Genomic DNA, 23,286 nt, shown 5'->3' with positions numbered 1-23,286 from the left:
GACAGGCAGTTCTAAACATTCAAGCATTTTAATAATGGGCATTTTGAAAGGTCTAGTTTAGCCGCATTCCCAAGTCTGTTATTTAGTAAAATGTAGGAGGAAAAATCCGATTCTACATGATTTTAAACTTCATAGTTTATTGTAAAATTAGAAATGCAAACAACAAATTAGTGTGAAAAGGTTAGCTGCATTCCTTGAGCAAATGTCTAATGGCAGTAAAGAAGCCCAAAACATTATTAGGGAAGATTACACCATTTATTGTTTTAACATATTGCCTCTCAGAGAGCAAGCGAGGTTGTAAAACATGGAGAGATAAACAACTGCTGCTTAATTGCAGATTTTTACACCCAAAGATATATAAAAAAATACAAAGTGAAGCTGTGGTTATGTACCCTAGTTATTAGTTTCGTTTAATGGCTTGATAAATTTGTACAGTCTGAATTTCACCCTCATTAGTGGAATTTGAATAAATGCTCTCCATTAAGAAAAGAAAATCAGTGATGGAAAGTGTTTAGAGTAGATACAGTAAATGATTCATTCAAGAACGAAAGTCTGGTTTAAAATTCACATACAGCATGCAGGGGTCATAAAGTGCAGCTACGATTCAGACGGACTGTTTATTGGGTCTCTCAGACTGAAGTGAGAGAGGGAAACAAAAACAGAAGCTGCTGGAAAATTTGAGCAGGTCCACAGCATCTGTGATGAGAAATCAAAGTGAACGTTTTGGGTCTGGTGACCCTTAGAGTGTTCTTACGAGGTGACAGAAGGATTATCCTAATCTGTCAGTGTGTCATAGAATTATAGTAACTTTAGAGTTCATAGAATCATTGAATCCCTACAGTGTGGAAACAGGCCAATCGGCCCAACAAGTCCACAACCCCTTTCTAAAGAGCATCCACCCAGACCAATACCCCTTACCCTTTCCCTGAAACCCTGCATTTCCTATGGCCAATCCACCTAACTTACACACCCCTGGACACTATGGGCAATTTAACACGGCCAATCCACCTAACCTGCACATCTTTGGACTGTGGGAGGAAATGCATGCAGACACAGAGAGAATGTCCACACAGACAGTCGCCCAAGGCTGGAATCAAATCTGTGTCCCTGGCACTATGAGGCAGTAGTGCTAACCTCTGAGCCACCATGCTATGCTGCCCAGTTGATTTTAAAGACTTAATAATGATTGGTAGAAATTAATGCCCTCCCTACTCTTCTGTACTAAAGTTAGTAGAAATTTGGAAGAGCCTTTAGTGATAAGCACATATTTAGGTTACGAGCAAATAATGCGTACAGCTGGCAAATGTTAAGGAAGGTGTATAAATGTCAGAAGCATTGTACGATCCCAAAGACAAATGATGGCGGTATTTGGTAGACATCATGAGATTATGGGAGGACCTAGGGCTGTCCATAGATATGTCTACCATTGATCATCTTTACTGGATCAGATGTATAGGAAAGGGGGGTGTGGCTAACAATGACATCAACATTGTTTGTGATTACTATACCATGAAAAGGTATAAAAATGTCATATTCAGCTCAGGAAAGTTAGTGTCATTGATCTCTCCCCTGATCTGAGCTGTATTTAAGTCAGTCCCACATGAAAGCCAGGTTTAGAGCAGTCTCTGGCCTCTCCCACGTGTAGTAATAAAGATTGCTTGTACTGCTGAACACAGAACTCAAGAATGCTCTTTGATACTTCGCTCTACAATTGCTTTAACTGTGCTGTGTGGAGGTGTGGTTGTCGGCTCCTCTTTTGAATGCTTTTTTAGAACTTGGGGTGCTAATCAGATTGGTTGCTTTGTCCCTGCAATCATCCTGGGAAGCAAAGAGTATTCCATTATGCTGATTTGTACCTTATAGGTCTGGGTGCCATTGAAACTAGTCAATGAAAGTAAGCATGCAGGCAAAGCAGGCAGTGAAGAAGATATGTTAGTCTTCACAGCAAGAGAATTCAAGTACAGGAACGGAGATGTCTTGCCACAATTGTTCAGGAGTCTTTGTGAAAACACACCTAGAGTATTGCGTGCAATTTTGATCTCAGTATCTGAAAAAGGATGTCCTGGCTAGAGACAGTGTGCAATCTCAAAAATCTTAAAATTCTAACAGAACTAGACAGGGTACTTGCGGGAAGGATGTTCTAAAGCAGGGGCCAATTTGAGGATTCAGGGTAGGCCATTGATGGCTGAAATGAGGACACCCAGAGTGTTGAGTCTATAGAATTATCTGCTGCAGAAAGCAGTTGAAGCCAAGCACTGAATGTTTTCAAGGAGATCGATATAGCAAGGTGTGGAGCTGGATGAACACAGCAGACCAAGCAGCATCTTAGAAGCAGGAAATCATGGTATCTCGGATTCTCCAGCATCTGCAGTTCCTATTATCTCAGCAGATCAATATAGTTCTTAAGGGGTGAAGGAATCAAAAACAAGGGATTAAAAGTGGGAACTGGGTACTGAGTTGGATAATCATTAAATGGCAAAGCAGGCTTGAAGGGCCAGGAGGGGTTCTCCTGCTCCAATTTTCTATGTTTCTTGGAGGTGAGTTACTCACTGAAGAATTCGAAGCCGCTGATAAGTTCTTGCAGTCACAGTCTTTATTTGTCTGGTCAAGTTCAGTTTCTGGCCAATGATAAACCCCAGGATATTAATAGTGGGATATTCAACAATCATAATGTCATTGAATGTTAAAGGATGATAGTTGAATTCTCCTTTGTTGATAAAAGTCATCGCCTCACATTTGTGTGGTACAAACAAACATATGAACACTTTATAACCATTCTTTGTTGCTCTTTATATTCTGTCCAACCTTCTGATCTGCTACACATCTTTGTATAAGTGCAAGCTTTAAGCTTGAAACTTTTTTTTGCTTAACCATAGATGGCTGGAGTAGATCTTCGAAATTCTCTCTCACTGGAACGTATCCATTCGGTGTGTTCTAAAATAGTCACTGAAATGTCTGCCACTGCATCTCTACTGACCTATCCCTTAACCTAACTTGCCAATTCAATTTAACTAGCTCTGTTTTTAATGCCTCTGTTAAGTTTAAAATGCTAGTCTTGGATTTCTTCTTCTCTCCCCCAACTTAAGTGTAAAAGGTAATCATATTATACTCTTTTCTGTCTAGTGGAATTTTCACACAATCTGATCATTAATTAATCCTAGCTCAGTGCACAATTCCAATTTTAGCACCACCTGTCCTTTGGCTGACTGTAGAATACACTTTTGGTAATAAATCCTGAAAACATTTTACGAAGCCTTGATCTAGGCTACTTTTGCCTACCTGCTTTATTTATAGGCTATACCTACCTTTCAAATATCCATGATTATCACATTGTCAACACTCAAATGTTACCTGCCAGTTATCAGCTCAAGTTTAAAATGTTGTCCAGGTCTTGTTTCAATTATGGATTGTTTCAGTATCTAAGCAGTGGAAAATGCTGCTGAATACTGTGTAATTATCAGCAAACATTCCCACTTCTTACCTTATGTTGGCATGAAGTCATTAATGAAGCAGGTGTCCAGCACTTCCCAATGAAACTCCTGCAGAGGTGCCCATTGGCTGAGACCACTGATCTCTAACAAGCACAACTCCTCCACCTCCAGCACCTCCGCCCCCCCCCCACCCGCACCGCCCAACATCGGTTCTAGGTATGACTCCAACCAAACAGTCTTGTACAAGATTCCCAGTGACCACAGTTTTGTAAGGCTCCTTACTGCAACATGGCAAGCGAGCATGAGAATGACCTCATCTTCGTTTCAAAGACGTCTGCAAAAGGGACATGAAGTCAATGGACCTGGACGTCGAGAGATGGGAAGATGTTGTAAACGATCGCTCACGCTGGAGACAGGAAATACGCAGAGGGCTGGAGCAAGGAGAGGAGAAATTGAGGCTTGCCATTGAGGAAAAGCGCGCTCGACAGAAAGACAGCAACACGGCAACACTGGAAGAGAGTATCTTCAAATGCAGTCGCTGCAACCGAGACTGTCACTCCCGTGTGGGCCTGTACAGCCACAACAGATGCTGCGCTACCACCAGCAGCTGAATCAAAACTCCGCAGATCCACGGTCTCGAGACTGACTGATGCCACACTCTTTACTGCAACACACAGTTAAACAATGCTTTGATATGAAGGGTTCACTTTGTTCACTTCCCCTCAAGTTCAATTCTTTTGTTGCTGTTTCGGCCAGATTGTAATAAGTTCAGAAGCTGAGTTGGTTTGGGAGAACCCAAAATGAGTGAGCAAGTTGTTGTCGATTAAGTGTTATTTGACAATACTATCAAATCCTTTTCATCATTGTGATGATGATGAGAGTAGCCCAATCGACTGTAATCAGTTTGAATCGGGTTTGTTTTTAAATGGACAACACAGTTGGACAATTTTCCACATTTCTGGCTAAATGCCAGTGTTGTAGTTGTACTGGAACAGCTTGGCCTGAGAAGAAGCCTTCAGTACCACTGTTAGAATGTTATCAGGGTCCACAGCAGTTGTAGTATCGAGTGCCTTCTGCTGTTCCTTGATATCACATGGAGTAAACTGAATGGACAGCTTTGTTTTCTGTACTGATATGCTGGGTTCCTTGTCGAGTTCATACTGGTTTGCAAACTTGAAGTACTGAAAAGGGTCAAAACAGTTGCATGCACTATTAGTCATGACAGCACAGTAGAATCATGGATTTTCAGCCCCGGTGTGTATTTCAGATGAGCTGGGGGTCTGGCAGATTTATGGTGCCCACAACAGCAGGTGTGCGTGCATGTGTGGGAAGTGGGTGGGAGGGTGCAGGGAGGAGTGTTGTTTTACTCACTTAGGCAGAGCAAAGTGTTTAAATTTCCTGATGACTTGTTGACAGGCAGCTTTAAAGGCAACAGGATTTTTCGGCATGTGGTATGTGATATACTTTGTAGCACCTGCCTTTTTGGGACAGATCGTGACTGTGATGCAATAGCTCCTGTTCAAAACAGATGCAACAAAAAAAAGAAAAAGCAGAAGTGATGCAGACTTCCTACTATGAAGTAGGGAATAGCATACTGTTGAGTAAACCTGGCAATATTTCCCAACTGGGAAGTGTCATGAATTGCACTTAGTCCCTTCTTACAAGGTTTCAGATTGTAGGTAGTTTCTTAAGAAAATCTTGGTAACAATTCAACCACAGAGTCCCTTATGCCTTTAAACTAGACAGAGTTCAGATCTTTCATAATACCACATGAAATCTGGTCTGCACAAATTAAACAAATTTTCAACTCTCCTATATAGACTGTATCGATCCTTTCAAAGAAATACCTTTTGCATGGCAGAAAATAACAGATAAATAGATCACAAACCTATCCTTTAGTGACAGAAAAGCATCACGTCCTACTTCATTAGCAATCAATCTACCAAGCACTCTATCAGACAGCTACTTAATCACATTGATTTATTGTTGAAACTCAAACTTCACCAGCAGATTCCACACTTTCATGTTCGGCTTACAAATTGACTGCATTGCTCTTTAACAATTTTTCTTGAATTCCATCTTGGGACAGGGATCATGTCTCTTGCTCCTTTGCTTGTATGAACATTAATACAAGATTTCTCTTAAAACATTGGGCAGAATTTAATGGCCTGACAACGTTGAATTTGACAGTGAGAAGCACTTGATTGCAGATGACAGGTGGGAATATGGTATGTACCCACCCCGATGGATGGCCTTTCCTCCCTATTGCAACTGAAATGGGCAATGTCTTTCTGCAGTCAGCATAAACGCAGCAGTGGGCATGGGAGGATTGCAAGCCAAGCCCTCTCTAGCAACCACAGGAAGGAGGACCCAGCTTGGAGCCAAAGCATTGTTCTTGCTGCCAAATCTCATTCCTCTGGTGTGGCATCCAGCAATGATCCTGAGCATTGGATGGGTGTTGTACAAGCAGTAGCCACCAAAGCCATGGTGGCACTGCCATTCAATGGAGCTGCCAGCCTCTGGTTGGCTATAAAGCAGTATAACCTGGGCCTTGATTACAAAGAAGGCACCCATCTCAAACTGGCAACATTAGGCTCTTGTCAACCACGTTTGCCTTCATCATTTACTACTCATTGTATGCAATGGTCTCCTTCAGAGTGTAAAGCAGGAGCCTGGCAAGGATCTGTCCAACAACAAATAGTGAAGATATGTTTGATAGTTTTCACGCTCAGTGTTTATGGTTTTGTAAAGCAACAAAATCAGTAACATTTATTAATTTATTCCTCCAAAGGTGACTTGGTCAGTGGCCAATGCGTTGTCTGATTGGCCTTATGATGGCAATGATGAGCCATCTTCTCAAATTGCTGCACTTCATGTTGTGTAAACACATCACAGTGTAATTAGGAAGGGAATTCCGGAATTTGACCAGTGACACTGAATGAGCACCGATAAAGTTTTCCAAGTCAGGAATGTGTATGGGTTGGAGACAAATTTGGTCATGGTTTTGCCATATATCTGTTGCCCTTGTGCTTCAGATTTCTGAAGTCTTTCCCATTCATAAATTAGTCTACGCCTCTATTCTTCCCACCAAAGTGCATAACCTCAAACGTTCCCACGTGGCATTCCATCTGTCACTTCTTTGCCTAAGCTCTCAGATGCAGCCTCCCCACTTTCTCAACACTACCTGACCCTCCACCTATCTTTGTGTCATCTGCAAACTTAGCAACAACGCCCTTAGCTCGTTTGTTCGGTTCACTAAATGTATAACATGAATAGTTGTGGTCCCAACACCCAACCCTGCAGAACTCCACTAGTCACCTGCTGCCATCCTGAAAAAAGCCTCTTTATCCATACTCTCTGCATTCTGCCAGTCAGCCAATCCTTTATCCATGCCAGTATCTTCCCCTAACACCATGGGCTCTTACCTTATTTAGCAGCCTCTTACGTGAGACATTGACAAAGATTTTCTGGAAATTCAAATATATCGCATCCACTGGCTCTTCTTTGCTCGGCTTATTACCTCCTCAAAAAATTCTAACAGATTTGTCAGGCACAACCTCACCTAACAAAGCTGTTCTGACACAGCACGATTTTACCATGTACTTCCAAGTGCTCTGCAATCTCATCCTTCATAAAAGGACTTTAAAATCTTACCAATGACTGTGGTCAGGCTAACTGGCCTATAGTTTTATGTCTTCTGTCTCCTTCTCTTGTTAAACAGGGGTGTTACATTAGCCACTTTCCAGTCATCTGAACCCTCCCTGACACGAGTGCTTCCTGAAAGATCACCAGCTATCCTTCCAAAATCACCTCAGATATCTCCTCCAGAGCTCTGGGATGTATTCCATCTGGTTTGGGTGAATTTCACACCTTCAGACTTTTCACCTTCTTCTTAGTGATGGTCACTGCACTCTCCTCTGCCCCATGTCTCTCTTGAAATTCCTGGTATGCTTCTAGTGTCTACCATCGTGAAGACTCATACAAAGTACCTGTTCAGTTACTCAGCATTTTTTTTTGTTCTCCATTACGACTTCTCCAGCCTAATTTTCCACTAGCCCAATGTACATTCTTGCCTCTCTCTAAACTTTTAGATCTCTCAAAAAAGTCTTGCAATCTTCTTTTATATTACTGGCTAGCTAACCCTCATATTTCATCCTCTACCCCCTTCAGTATCCTAGTTCAGGATTCTCTTAAGGTTAAAAACCAGAAGAACTGCGGATGCTGTAAATCAGGAACAAAAACAAAGTTGCCAGAAAAGCTCAGCAGGTCTGGCAACATCTGTGGAGGAGAAAAACAGAGTAGCGTTTCAGGTCCAGTGATCCTTCCAGTTCTGAGGACCCGAAACATTAACTCTGTTTCCTCCTCCACAGATGCTGCCAGACTTGCTGAGCTTTTGATGCAACTTTGTTTTTGTTCACTTAAGGTTAAAATACAGCCTCAATTTGTAGCTAAGATGCAATGTCAGCTTTCATTTTAGGACAGCTAGAACACAAGAGCTGAAATTTACAGCTGAGGTTGTATCACGCACTGGTAAGATGCATTTGGAATATTGGGAGCAGTTTTGGACACAGTATATCAGGAAGGATGTGCTGGCATTGAAGGGAAGCCAAAGGAGATTCACAAAAATGATCGCAGGTTGAGGAGCTTGCCACATGAGGAGCAGCTGAGAACTCTGTCTGTACTCAGTGGAGCTGAGAAGGGGAAAGGGGTCTCACTGAAACATAGTACTCAGAGGCCTAGGTACAGTGGACTCAGGGAAGATGTTTCAGCTAGTAGGAGAGATTAAGACTTTGGGGCACAACCTCAGTGAAGGGATGACCCCGACCCTTTAGAACTGAGATGAGGAAGAATTTCTTCTGCTAGAGGGTTGGTTGATCTTTGGAGCTCACTGCCGCAGAAGGCTATGGAGACCAAGTCATTGAGTGCCTTGAAGGCAGATAGATAAGTTCTTTATTAGTAATAGGTTCAAAGGTTATGGGGAGTAGGCAGGAGAATGGGGTTGAGAAACATGTTAGCCATGATTGAATGGTGGAGAAGGCTTGATGGGCCAAATGGCCTAATTCTGTTCCTATATCTATAGTCCTGTCCTTCTGAATGGTGGAGGTTGTGGATTTGTCGCAGGAGCATGGGTTAGTTGCTGCCCAGTTCATTGTTGATACACATTGCAGCAAATTGTGCAGCAGTGATAGAAGGAGTAAATATTTCAACTTGTAGATGGTGCTAATCAAGCAAGCTGTTTTATGCAGGATTGAGTTAAATTTTTTTCAGTGTTATTGTAACTGCACTTATCCAGAAAAGAAGAGCATTTAATTACACTTCTGAATTTTGCCTCTTAGAAGTGAAGTCTATAGGGAAGTCAAGAGGTTAATTACTGATAATAGTACTCTTTGTTTCTAACCAACTTGTGAAGTCTCATCATTTATATGACAGCTTCAATTCAATTTCTGCTAAATAGCAACTCCCATAGTGTTGAATTAGCAGATCCATCAATGATAATGCATTGAAAATTCAAGGGCACATAGTCAGATTCTCTCTTGTTGAAGATGGTCATTGTTTGGCATTTGTGTGCTTGGAATGTTTTATAGGTTTAAACAGTACCTTTAACACAAGATGGAATCTGACTTCAAAGCTTGTATTTTTGAGACATACCCTAACTGAGAAATGAAGTAACTCACACAGTTAATTTTGAAACTCAGACAGAAATGAAGAGTGGAAACCAAAATCTCTAGGACAATGAAATTCATTGAAACCATGCAAATGATTCTCAGTCATTGACACCAGTGATGCAATGCAGGCAAGCCAAAGTTGGCAGAGGCTAGATCCAGAATCTAGAGGTTAGGCAAATGTGTAGTTGCTGCAGCTGCTTCTGTGACTTGAAGATTGCATTCATGAATTGACACCACCCAGACTATCATGAGCAGAGGTGAGAGAGTTCTGCAGCCATGTCATTTTAGATTAAAACTGTGCACACAGAACCCAGCAGCATTGCAGATGACACTGGTGAGGTGGTTCAGGGCTCAGGACTCAGTTTCAGCCACATCCTTTTATTCTTTTCATTCTGTAACATTAGAAATAGTGCCAGATTGTGGTGACAGTTGAAACTTCTCACTGTATTTCACTGCATTTTTATTGTAACGTGCAAATGACAATAATTCATTCAACTTCAACCACAGAACTCAGTGTACCACTGTTAGCTGGGGTCAGGTTAAATGTCAGAAGAGCAGAAGCTGAAATTCATCCAGGGGTTTTGAATGATTTTGTGATTTGAGTTGCAGTACATAGGTACTGAGTGGATGGCTTAGCCAAATCATGAGAACATAAGATGAGAAGAAATATGAGGAGTAGACCATCTAGCCTGCTCTGCTGTTCAATAAGATCATGGCTGATCTTTTCATGCACTCAGCTCCACTTACCTGGCCAGTCATCATAACACTTAATTCCTTTACTGTTCAGAAATCTATCTGCCTTTGCCTGAAAACCATTCAACGAGGTAGCCTTAACTGTTTCTCTGAGTAGGAAATTCCACAGATTGGTGAAGAAGTTCCTCCTCAGCTCAGTCCTAGATCTGCTCCCCCTTATTTTGAGGCTATGCCCCCCCCCAACCCAGTTCTACTTTTCCCCAATGTGCCTTCATGCAATGTGTACTGGTTGCAGCTGCCAATTAATGTATAATTTACAGTTGATAGATTGACCACAACTTAAATTTAAATTTATGTTCATTCTGAACTTCGGAGTATAGTTGGTTTTCCAAGATAGTATTTACTGCTTTCTTTGACTCTTGTCTAGTTTAAAAAGAACATTTTAAATCATGGAATCTTGAGACTTAATTATTTTCAGTCAAAAACTGGGATTTTGGAGATCCTTACAATAAAACATCCAAAGATACTTCAAAGGATTGCTATCACAGAAAATTGACATGGGACAGAGCAGGGGATATTAGGTCAGGAGACAAAGTTTCAGGAGGAGTCAGAGAAAGAGAGATGGAGATGTCTACTGATAGAATTCCAGAGCTGTGAGCTCAGAATGCTGAGGTTGCTGTAACAAACACAAGAAATGAAGGACGCACAAAAGCCCAGAAAGGAATGAAGTCAAAGTTGCCTTTACTTGTTCATTCATTCACAAAAGGCGGAGCCACTGACTAGGCCAGCATTTATTGCCCAGCTCTATGCACCCTGAATGAGGCGGTGGGGAGATGGTTTCCTCAAGCTGCTGCAGCCCATGTGGCTTAGGCACTCCCAAGTGCTGTTAGGGACTTAGGAGTTTGACTTGGCAACATTCAAGGAATAGCGACATAGTCCCAAGTCAGGCTGTTCTTCTAGATGGGAGAAGTCATGGGTTTATAAGTTGCTGTTGAAGAGCCGTGTTGACCTTCTGCAATGCATCTTGTAATTGTAAATAATGATGCCACTTTGTGTCAGTGGAGCAGCGAGTGACTATTTCAGGTGCTGAATAGATGCCAATCACAAAGGGTTAAAAAGTTGGAGAAGGTGACTGAAACACAGAAGGATTTGAACACAAGGAGGATAATGTTGAACTTGAGACATTGCCATGCAGTGAGTCACAGATCAGCAATGACGACAGGGATATTGGTGCCAGGGACTTGGTCCAAGACAGGATACGAGCAACAAAGTTTTAATTGAAGATGGCATTTGAAACAGTTGTAAATCTAGGAATAATCATTCTTATGGCAGATGTAACGTGTCTTTAACACGAACTGCATAACAACTGGGAAATAAATGTCATGGCAAAAAAAAGCATTTTTTAAAAAAAAACAAACTAAATAATTATGAAGCAAAGTTCAGTAAGTGAAAAGTAAAATACGTCCCACATCCACTTTGGGAAGACGGGCTTTAAGTAGGCTTTCCTCGTGTTTAGGGTATAAAATGCCTCCTTCCGCCAACCGCCCACATTCGCAGAGAATTCATGGCATAGCAAATTTTTTATATTTTTAATCTTCATCATGTCTATTGAAGAAAGAACATGATTTATGTTGAAATGTCACAAGAACGTCTAGTGACATCAAGAAGCTCTCTGAAGTGTCGGTACAATGGAGGATATTGTTCTGCAGCTAATGAATGTGAATATGACTGGGTGCATTTTAGATGCAAAAGCTCGCCTGGGAATTACAGATTGTAATTTGTTCTGTTGCGAAGCTTTCTTTTAAAAAAAGCCAGTTATTGCTGTTAAATGCTAGACAAAAAACCCCAACTCCCCTCAAAACAATTAAGTCGATGAGTTTCCTAGAAACACAAAACCCATTTTGGAGATCCGTTGAATACTATATCCCGATACCACATGACCGCACAGGTTGGCGGTGAGAATGGCTGATTGTTACAATACGATGTGCATGAACCATTCTCTCATTCCCTGCGTTTGGGGGTTTTATAATTACATCTCATACCACTACCTCTCTCAACCTTTTAAGATTTTTTTTTGTTACACTCAGGCTTCTTCCGAAGATCCGAAAACTGCAAAATAAAATCCCTATCTTATGGTTTTCAACATTTCCTAATGATCATCCGAATGGAAACAGTAAACAAAAAAAAAGATTTTCTCCTGAGCACTAACATCTCACAGGCGTGAGCCAGAGAAATTAAACTGCAGCTCCTAGATACTTTACCATTTTCTTCAATATCACGCCATGCACATTTAACAAAAACCTCCCCAATACCATGTCATCTCCTCTCTTTATATTAACTACAAGGGCCAGCTACATACCAGCGATTTGACAAGCGTGTGGACTGTGCGCCGCTATTATATCAGTGAGATACGTGATGACATACTGCATATAAATAACTTACAGCATTGCAGATAGATTAATCGGAGTTTCCACGGTCTATCCTCGTTCTTTCTGGTGGTTTTCAAGGATAAAGGTGTATAGTTATCTCCTGAGGAGGTGCTATGCCTTTGCTCAATTGCCATTACCTCTGCTGGCCAGCTCGGAGATTCCGAGCAGACACTAGCAAAGAGTGTGACATGCGCTTCTAGTGCAGCGCCGCGGCTCGGCGTGCAGCATCCAGGGCGGCAGCACTTCCGTGTGATCCCTGCCTTGGGTTCTTTTTCCCTCATTCCAGAATCCAGGTGCCCTTGCTGAGAAGTAAATGTTGACATTAAAAAGTCCGAATTGCATGCAGAGGTTGCCGCTTCAGTTTATGTATCTAATAATAAGACAAATTATATTTCATATATAACGAAAGGGATACAGATGATCGCAATATTGGGCTCTGTTACACTTGAGAAGTGAAAACGATGACCTGGACATTCTTACTCCCTGCAACACGGCCTGTCGCTTTGCTAGGCTTTATACAGAAGGCAGTTGGTGTCTACAGTCAGTCTGTTCATCAGTTCGTTTGAGATAACAAAATGTGAGGCTGGATGAACACAGCAGGCCAAGCAGCATCTCAGGAGCACAAAAGCTGACGCTTCGGGCCTAGACCCTTCATCAGAGAGGCGGATAGGGAGAGGGTTCTGGAATAAATAGGGAGAGAGGGGGAGGCGGACCGAAGACGGGGAGAGGAGAGTATAGGTGGGGAAGGGATAGATCAGTCCGGGAGGACGAACAGGTCAAGGAGGTGGGATGAGGTTAGTAGGTGGGAAATGGAAGTGTGGCTTGAGGTGGGAGGAGTGGATAGGTGAGAGGAAGAACAGGTTGGGGAGGTGGGGACGAGCTGGGCTGGTTTGGTGATGCAGTGGGGGGGAAGGGAACGAGCTGGGCTAGTTTTGGGATGCAGTGGGGAAGGGAAGAATTTTGAAGCTTGTGAAGTCCACATTGATACCATTGGGCTGCAGGGTTCCCAAGCGGAATATGAGTTGCTGTTCCTGCAACCTTCGGGTGGCATCATTGTGGCACTGCTTGAGGCCCATAATGGACATGTCGTCTGAGGAATAGGAGGTGGAGTTAAAATGGTTCGTGACTTGGAGGTGCAGTTGTCTATTGCGAAACGAGCAGAGGTGTTCTGCAAAGCGGTCCCCAAGCCTCCGCTTGGTTTCCCCAATGTTGAGGAAGCCACACGGGGTATAGTGGATACAGTATACTACATTGACAGATGTGCAGGTGAACATCTGCTTAAAATGGAAGGTCATCTTGGAGCCTGGGATAGGGGTGAGGGAGGAGGTGTGGGGGCAAGTGTAGCATTTCCTGCGGTTGCAGGGGAAGTTGCCAGGTGTGGTGGGGTTGGAGGGGAGTGTGGAGCGGACAATGGAGTCGCGGAGAGAGTGGTCTCTCTGGAAAGCAGACAAGGGTGGGGATGGAAAATGTCTTGGGTGGTGGGGTCGGATTGTAGATGGCGGAAGTGTCGGAAGATGATGCGTTGTATCCGGAGGTTGGTGGGGTGGTATGTGAGGACGAGGGGGATTCTCTTAGGGCGGTTATTGCGGGGGCAGGGTGTGAGGGATGTGTTGCAGGAAATGCGGGAGACACGGTCAAGGGCGTTCTCGACCACTGCAGGGAGGAACTTGCAGTCCTTGGAGAACGTGGACATCTGGCATGTGTTGGAGTAGAGTGCCTCATCCTGGGAGCAGATGCGGTGGAGATGCAGGAATTGGGAATAGGGGATGGAATTTTTGCAGGGGGGTGAGTGGGAGGAGGTGTATTCTAGGTAGCTGTGGGAGTCGGCGGGCTTGAAATGGATATCAGTTACAAGCTGGTTGCCTGAGATGCACTTGCCCCCCTCTCCCCATCCCCCTCTCTGATGAAGGGTCTAGGCACGAAACGTCAGCTTTTGTGCACCTGAGATGCTGCTTGGCCTGCTGTGTTCATCCAGCTTCACGCTTTGTTATCTTGGATTCTCCAGCATCTGCAGTTCCCATTATCTCCCATCAGTTTGTTTGAGTCAGGTTTTGTTAATTTGCACTATCAGGTTCCAGGTTCGGTCTCAGCTATGATGTGGTTTGAGGCCATACCTGTGAGTTTGGGTTCAAGATAGATTAGTCAAGGAGGAAAGCAAGGTGAAGATTGCCTTCAAGCTTAGCCCTCTGTAAAACTCAATTAATTGCCAATGAACACTATATATAACTAAATGTATCATCTGAGAGATATCAGCTTGTGATCTTATTGTTATTTTGTTAAGAGATTAGTATCTACATGTCCTTCAAAATCTAGTTAACTTCATTCCCTAACTCTATTGAATTTCTACCTTCAATCTATCTTTTTATCTAACTCCAAACACAGTGTGGTTCTTATGACCTTGGATTTTTGTAAGGTTACTGCGAGTTTCTAAAACTCTTGCGTAGCATATTTTCACTTATTAGACCAGATCTTAACAAGGGATCGCTCAGACATGTAATCTAAAGGGCCAAACATACAACTTACAGATGAGGTGCTTTTGACTTAATGGTCTAATACATTTTGTGGTTTGTGTCTGCATGGATTTTGGTGACTTGTTGAAGTTCAAATTTAGTATTGTTGCATCCTTACAGAGAGGTCAATATAGTTTTCTGTCCAATCAGCATAAGTCTGTTGTTATTACTGAGACTTTAGTTGTAGTTCCTTTTGGAACAGGGTAACAGTGGAGCACAGACAATAGAAAAGAGTAAGTATGCACAGATGAAGAAGGAAGGGAACTGTTAACAGTAGCCCCATAAAAACAAGAGTTTTGAGGGAACATTTCTCCTACCTCCGCCCCAGCCAGGAGCAGTGTGTGAGGCAACCGTGATTCACCAATAAGGAACTGAACAGTTCCATCTCCTTCAATAGGACCTCAAGCTGCACGGTGGGACACAGCTATCCCATTGAGCAACAAGCTCACCATTGCCCTCAGCTTCTACAGAAACAAGCTGGAAGCAGGCGGCATAGCAAACATTAAATAAAAGCCATGTACTGCGAAGGTCTGAAACCGTAATAAAATCAGAATGTGCAGGAAAAAAGCAGATGCGGAGCAAGAAAGAATATTAATATTTGCAGGTGTAATATGATGCTTCATTGAAGAGTCAATTCTGTTTTTCTCTCATCAAAGAATCTACTAAACATACTGAGATTCTCCAGGACTTTCTGTTTTCAATAACATAGCAACCTGTCATTGCTTCAAGGAGCACTACACAAGAGCAGAGGGGACATCATTTTCTTTCCTCTTCTGAGGAAAGCAGAAGGAATGGATATGTGGCGTTGCCAGGGTTATAAGATTCTAAATGATTCGGGGAGCCATTCATTGTACTCAGTAAAGCTCAGCAAATTGCTAACTCAGAAACTAGACACAGTGCAAACAAAGCAGCCAAGTGCTCATGACATTAACATAAAAGGACACATCTTGTCAACAATTATCCTGGATAGACATATGCCCAATAACATATCAACCAAACAAAGGAGGAATGCATATGTTCAAACAAGAGCCAGATAAAAAAGCACCCGGGTCCTGCTACACAAAAAAAACCCTGACACATTAGCAAGCCATCCAAACAACTGACAAAAGTTGGAACCATTGAGCAAGTCTCCCTAATTGGCCAGAACTATAGAAAGTTCCAGAAAACCATCCAAAACAGGTATAGAAACAGAGCTTAAAAAACACATACAAAAAAGCAATCAGTAGTGGGAAACTCGCAGACCTGGAAATCTTTAAAGGCCAACAGATAGCCAGAAAAAAACGTTATAAAGAAAAGTAAGATAGATTATGACAGCAAACCAGCTCAGAATATCAAAACAAGCAGCAAAAGTTTATATAAATATGTAAATCGTAAAAGTGTGGCGGAGGTAAAAAGTCGTACTTTAGAGGATGAAAAGGCCAATTTAATAACTGGGAATGAGGAAATAGCCGAGACATTAAGCAATTATTTTGTGTAGGTCTTCACAGTGGAAGACACAAATAACATGCCGAAATCTAATGGCAAGAAGGTTATAGCAGCTGAGGTCCTAGAAACTATCACTATCACTAAGGAGGCAGTGCTGGGCTAGCTAATGGGGCTAAAGGTAGACAAGTCTCCTGGCCCTGATGAAATGCATCCCAGGGTACTAAAAGAGGTTATGGGGGAAATAGAAAATGCACTAGTGATTATTTACCAAAATTCACTGAATTCTGGGGTGATTCCCGCAGATTGGAAAACAGGCAATGTGACGTCACTGTTTAAAAAAGAAAGTAGACAAAAAGCGGGTAACTATAGGACAGTTAGCTTAACTTTGGTAGTGGGGAAAATGCTTGAATCTATCATTAAGGAAGAAATAGCAAGATATCTGGATATAAATTGTCCCATTGGGAACACCCAGCATGGGTTCATGAAGGTAGATCATGTTTAACTAATTTGGTAGACTTCTTTGAGGACATTACTTGCATGGTGGGCAATGGGGAACCTGTGGATGTGGTGTATCTGAATTTCCAAAAGGCACTTGACAAGGTGCCACACCAAAGGCTGCTACATTAGATAAAGTTGCACGGTTTTACAGGTAATGTATTGGCATGGATAGAGGGTTGGTTGACCAGGAGAAAGCAAAGAGTAGGGGTAAATGGGTGTTTTTCTGGTTGGTTGTCAGTGGCGAGTGGTATGCCTCAGGGATCAGTGTTGGGAGCACAATTGTTTACAATTTACATAGATGATTTGGAGTTGGGGATTAAGTGTGGTGTGTCAAAATTTGCAGATGACACTAAGGTGAGTGGAAGTGCAAAGTGTGCAGAAGACACAGAGGGATATAGATAGTCTAAGTGAGTGGGCAAGGTCTGGCAGATGGAGTACAATGTTGATAAGTGTGAGGTCAACCATTTTGGTAGGAATGACAGCAAAATGGACTATGGTAATGGTAAAATGGTATAAAAAATTGCAGCATGCTGCTGTGCAGAGGGACTTGGGTGTCCTTGTGCATGAATCGCTGAAGGTGGGATTGCAGGTGTAGCAGGTGATTAAATGGCAAATGGAATTTTGTCTGCCATTCCTAAAGGGATGGGGTTTAAAAACAGGGAGGCTATTCCGCAGCTGAATAGGGTCAAGGTGAGGCCACACCTGGAGTATTGTGTGCAGTTTTGGTCTCTTTACTTGAGAAGAGATATACCAGCACTGGAGGGGGTGCAGAGGAGATTCACTTGGCTGATTCCAAAGTTGAGAGGGTTGGATTATGAGGAGAAACTGAGTAGGCTGGGATTATACTCGTTGGAATTCAGAAGAATGAGGGGAGATCTTACAGAAACATATAAAATTATGAAGGGAATAGATAAGGTGGGGGCAGGGAGGTTGTTTCTGCTAGCAGGTGAAACTAGGACTAGAGGGCATCGCCTCAAAATAAAGGGAAGCAGATGTAGGACTGACGTCAGGAGGAAATTCTTCACCCAAAGGGTTGTGAATCTGTGGAATTCCATGCCCAGTGAAGCAGTTGAAGCTCCCTCGCTGAATGTTTTTAAGGCAAGGCTAGATAAATTTTTGAACAGTGAAGGAATTAAGGGTTATGGTGAGTGGGCGGGTAAGTGGAGATGAGTCTCAAAAAGATCAGCCATGATCTTATTAAATGGCGGGGCAGGCTCGTGGGGCTGGATGGCCTGCTCCTGCCCCTAGTTCTTATGTTCTTACCTTCAGACCTTCTATACACAAGGAAACAGTGACTGGTGTGACAAAGGCAAATACTGGCTGACCAGTCAGAGTGAGAGACAAAGAGAACACCAAGTTTTCAAAGATAACACGGTGTGAAGCTGGACGAACACAGCAGGCCAAGCAGCATCAGAGGAGCAGGGAGGCTGACATTTCGGGCCTGGACTCTTCCTCAGAAACTTCTGAAGAAATCTTCTTTTCCGAAGAAGTGTTTAGGCCCGAAATGTCAGCTTTCCTGCTCCTCTAATGCTGCTTGGCCTGCTGTGTTCATCCAGCTCTGCACCTTGTCATCTCAGATTCTCCAGCATCTGCAGTTCCTATTATCTCTCAACAAGTTTTCAAACCCCTGACTAAAGTTACAAGTGACTCTGGGAAGTAATGTAATGACTAAGGGGATCAAGCAGGATTAGGAATAATATTGTTAGTTTAGAGTCTGACTGCTACTTGTTCCTTGTTAAAGTTGTGACAGTTTACATTGGTACCAACCTGTGATTGTAGTGATTTGACAGTTTGAATACTGTGAGATACCTTGAAAATTCATTTATTATCTGTTGGTCAAAGTGTTGGCTGGGTCCTACAGCACTCAGGCAACAACAGGTTCATTCTTCATGGAGCCATAACTAATTCCCAGGGTAGTATTTTGCTAATCCTAACTGACTATTTGAGAGCAGATTGCTGGACTGCTCCGAGACCCTGCAAGCCTCTTTGAGCACTGACCTTTACAACCAATGAATTCATTAAATTTCTTGCATCACTAATGTCAGATCCCAAGACCAGATTCTGGGAATTGCACTCCATGTACACTTGCACCCAATCTCTTAAGATGGGTCTTGAAGCCCTCTTGGTGCAACACAAAAACATAGTTTATCTTTTTCTGTACACCTCTTGTACGAGTGCCTTCTTTGCCATTTCAGAAAATCTGGGAGATTGCTGTCTTGTGTGTTGCTTCATTTGCCATACATCTTCTTGTAGCTACTTGCGCCACACAATATCAATAGACAATGAATATAGCTGTCCTTGTAAGAGCGGTGCAATGCCTTTAAAATTTGCAGATAGTTGCAAATTGTAAGCCCTGCCCTTGAAAACAGGACTGGCTGAATTTTGAGATAGTGGGAACTGCTGACCCTGGTGTTTTCAGTCTACATTATCACAAGTGACAATTTTTAAAAAGACATTCTTCGCCAGTCTTTTGAGAAGTTCAGAAACTGGAAACACACTTACTTGAATACATGTAATTTCATAATTTTCTGTTCATTTTCAGAATGTTTCTCTCCGCTAAACTGTGTGAAGGGCAGTGTAAAACTTCGAAAAACTGACTCATTGCTGAAGTGGACGGATAGAATGAAATTCAACATCAAAAATTGTGAGGTGATACACTTTAGCAGAAAGACAGACAATATGAGAGAAAGTGTCCACTCTAAAGAGTGTGCAGAAGCAGAGACACCTGGTTGTATGGACATAAGGTGACAGAACAGCTGCACACAGTAATCAGTACATCATGCAGTATCCCTGACTTTATTAAATGGGATATAAAGAACAGGAGCATAACAGGTTATAGAACATAGAACATAGAACAGTACAGCACAGAACAGGCCCTTCAGCCCACAATGTTGTGCCGACCATTGATCCTCATGTATGCACCCTCAAATTTCTGTGACCATATACATGTCCAGCAGTCTCTTAAATGACCCCAATGACCTTGCTTCCACAACTGCTGCTGGCAACGCATTCCATGCTCTCACAACTCTCTGCGTAAAGAACCTGCCTCTGACATCCTCTCTATACTTTCCACCAACCAGCTTAAAACTATGACCCCTCGTGCTAGCTCCATCCAAGGCAAGATGTTGCTGACCCCCATCTTCCTACACTACCATTTTTCCCCCCAATGTACTACTATCTCCCCCATTTATATATTGAAGTGCTTGTATTCACAATTGTATGTCCCAGTGTGCTGCCTCCAATCCTCACAATTGAGTTTCCCAGCTTGCATCTTGCAGCAGTGGCATCTAATAACCCCTCTTGACTTTCAGCAGAGCAAAACACAAGATTGGTTAATGAGATAACCATGGCCAATGTGGATGGTCAGTCCTGACTGATGAGTGACCAGACCCCAGAATGATCTACTTGCAGCTCCCGGACAGACTCCCTGTGACTCCTTGAACTGGTTGCACTCGCCCTACAGGGCTGATTGTGACATTAATGACCGCTTACAAATTCGTGTATTCTGGGATGTATAGTCCAAACATTTTATGGCCAGTTAAGTTGGTAGCTTGGGGGTAAATGTCACAACATACTATTGTATGTCTTTCACTACCAAATTACTCACTGTGATCTATAGTTTGACCTTTGGAGGAGCCAAGTAGCTCAAACCACAATATCTAGATTCACACATTTAAATGCAGATGGACACATTCCAGAAGTTGCTGTCCAATTTATTCTGTTATAATGGTGAATCCTGACATACTATTATTGTTAACTCAAAACTAGAACATTCAATTGTGTATTAAAAATGCTATGACAGGAGCTTATCGTATCAGTTCAGATAACTACACCATGAGGTTTTGGTCAGTGACTGGACCACATTCATCACAGTAAATCTGGAAGTTGGCCATCTCCTTGTCAAATGGGGATTCTAAATCAATGCTGTTTTTCAGTATGTTTTGTAATTCATTTCCACTTATGCATTTTTCTTGGTAAATGTATAAAAATAGACAAACCCCTGTGTGCTAACTGACAGAGATTACAACTTAGAACATTGTAAGTTTAATGGATGAATCGCAGGGTAATTAATTTGTGTTTGAGTCATCAATTTTTTTTAAAGGAGCTGTTCCAGTTTATAATCAAAGCTCCAGGTCAGTGCTACCAATATACTCATAAAAACAGCATACTTTGAATGAGTTGAAGTTGGTCATCCAATGTACTGTACATGCACTTCAGCTACCTTTTGAGAATTTGCATTTTGAGATTGGTGAAAAGCAAAGACATTTAAATATTCAAAAGTTTCACGAAAAATCTGTTTAATTAAAAATAGAATCCATAACCAATCGTACCATGTATACATTTTGCATATAAACTGTATACTCCTCTGATAGTATCCATATATTGTATTTTGAAAATGTTAGATTTTCTTATGAGCATTGATACAAATTTCAATCAAGTCTTGTAACTTGCTCAAACAGCATAATTACTATAATGTAAGTGATATTGTTGTTTGCTCATTTAACAGCACCCTTCCCTCCTGATCATTGAGTCAATCAACCCTATTTGTGACTTAATTTGAGGTGGCAAGTTACGTAAGTAATCATTCAATTATAAAATTTAACAAAAATACACACAGAATCACAAAATAACGATTTTGTTGTGTGGTGATAACTCTATGTGCTGTAACAAACAAATCAAATTCAAATCAATTGTAACAATCTCTGTCCTTTAAAATATATGGTACATTTACTATAGAAATATCTGTTTTCGGAAAACTTCTTATGTACAGATGCGCCTCTCTTTATGCTCTACTGTCTTTTTATTGAGAAGGCTGGTTAAAATTCAATGCCTCAAGGCAGAATATATCTGTTACTAAATGAAAAGTCAATTATTTATCTGAAGTATGCTCTATGTCAACAGGAATGTGCTTCATGGTCCCACAAAACTAAGTTTGCCTGCTGTTAGTAATCTCCTCCTCTTCTTGTACAAAGCATAACTCCGCATACTCGTACAGATTTTGTAATTTTAATTGAATTGTTCAAAACTGGCTCTTGAATGAACATTGGTCAACTTTCTTAATTTTCAGATAACAAGGTGCAGAGCAGGATGAAAACGGCAGGCCAAGCAGCATCAGAGGAGCAGGAAGGCTGATGTTTTGGGCCTAGACCCTTCTTCAGAGATAGGGGAGGGGAAGGGGTTTCTGAAATAAATAGGGAGAGAGGGGATAAAAGGAACTGCAGCTGCTGGAGAATCTGAAATAACAAGGTGTGGAGCTGGATGAACACATGAGGCCAAGCAGCATCTTAGGAGCAGGAAAGCTGATGTTTCCGGCCTTGACCCTTCATCATTTCCGAAGAAAGATCTAGGCCCAAAACGTCAGCTTTCCTGCTCCTAAGATGCTGCTTGGCCTGCTGTGTTCATCCAGCTCCACACCTTGTTATCAGGGAGAGAGGGGGAGGGGTATAGAAGATGGATAGAGGAGAAGATAGGTGGAGAGGAGACAGACAGGTCAAAGAGGCGGGAATGGAGTCGGTGAAGGTGAGTGTAGGTGGGGAGTTATGGAGGAGGTAGGGCAGTCCAGGGAGGACGGACAGGTGAAGGGGGCGGTGAGGTTAGTAGGTAGGAGATGGGCGTGGGGCTTGAGGTGGGAAGAGGGGTTAAGTGGGAGGAAGGACAAGTTAGGGAGGTGGGGACAAGCTGGGCTGGTTTTGGGATGTGGTAGGCGGAAGGGGAGATTTTGAAGCTTGTGAAGTCCACATTGATACAAATGGGCTGCAGGGTTCCCAAGTGGAATATGAGTTACTATTCCTGCAACCTCTGGGTGGCATCATTGTGGCACTGCAGGAGGCCCAGGATGGACATGTGGTCTGATGAATGTGAGGGGGAGTTGAAATGGTTCGCGAGTGGGAGGTGCACTTGCTTAGTGCGAACCGAGCATAGGTGTTCTGCAAAGCGGTGTCCAAGCCTCCGCTTGGTTTCCCCAATGTAGAGGAGGCCATAATGGGAACAGCAGATGCAGTATACCACATTAGCAGATGTGCAAGTGAACATCTGCTTGATGTGTAAGGTCTTCTTGGGGCCTGGGATGGGGGTGAGGGGGCAGGTGTAGCACTTCCTGTGGTTGCAGGAATAAGTGCTGGGTGTGGTGGGGCTGATAGGGTGTGTGGAGCGGATAAGGGAGTCACGGCGAGAGTGGTCCCTCTGGAAAGCAGATAAGGGTGGGGAGGGAAAAGTGCCCTTGGTGGTGCTCGGTTTGCAGATGGCGGAAGTGTCGGAAGTTGATGCATTGGATCCGGAAGTTGGCGGGGTGGTACGTGAGGATGAGGGTGATTCTGTTTTGGTTGTTATTTCTGGCAGGGGGTGTGAGGGATGAGTTGCAGGAAATACAGGAGACAGGGTCGAGGGTGTTCCTGATCACTGAGGGGGGGCAGTTGTGGTCCTTGAAAGACAAGGACATCTGAGATATACGGGAGTGGAATGCCTCATCCTGGGAGCAGATGTGGCAGATGCGAAGGAATTGGGAATAGGGGATGGTATTTTTGCAGGAAAGTGGGTGGGAGGAGGTGTTCTAGGTAGCTGTGGTAGTCGGTGGGCTGGAAATGGATATAGTTTCTAGGTGGTTGCCAGAGATGGAGACAGAGAGGCCCAGGAA

General features: G+C 42.7%; 1 protein-coding gene across 4 annotated transcripts in view; it reads right to left on the bottom strand.

The window, feature by feature from the left end:
- si:ch211-51h4.2 (uncharacterized) overlaps positions 1–12,423 on the bottom strand; it is a 299,094-nt gene extending 286,671 nt beyond the window's left edge. For 2 of the 4 annotated variants that reach the window (XM_048542917.2, XM_048542918.2), the window contains exon 1: positions 12,233–12,423. In XM_048542917.2, coding sequence (XP_048398874.1) covers positions 12,233–12,353 — 121 coding nt within the window. In that variant the 5' untranslated portion in view covers positions 12,354–12,423. The remainder of the gene's footprint in view (positions 1–12,232) is intronic. The other 2 variants (XM_048542919.2, XM_059651092.1) reach the window with 2 other exon arrangements.
- Positions 12,424–23,286: the final 10,863 nt, after the last annotated feature.

This window comes from Stegostoma tigrinum, chromosome 14 (genome assembly GCF_030684315.1).
Source record: "Stegostoma tigrinum isolate sSteTig4 chromosome 14, sSteTig4.hap1, whole genome shotgun sequence".
NCBI classification, from domain to species: Eukaryota; Metazoa; Chordata; class Chondrichthyes; order Orectolobiformes; family Stegostomatidae; genus Stegostoma; species Stegostoma tigrinum.
Note: the sequence above shows the minus strand (reverse complement) of the source record. Positions and strands in the feature narration are given on the sequence as shown.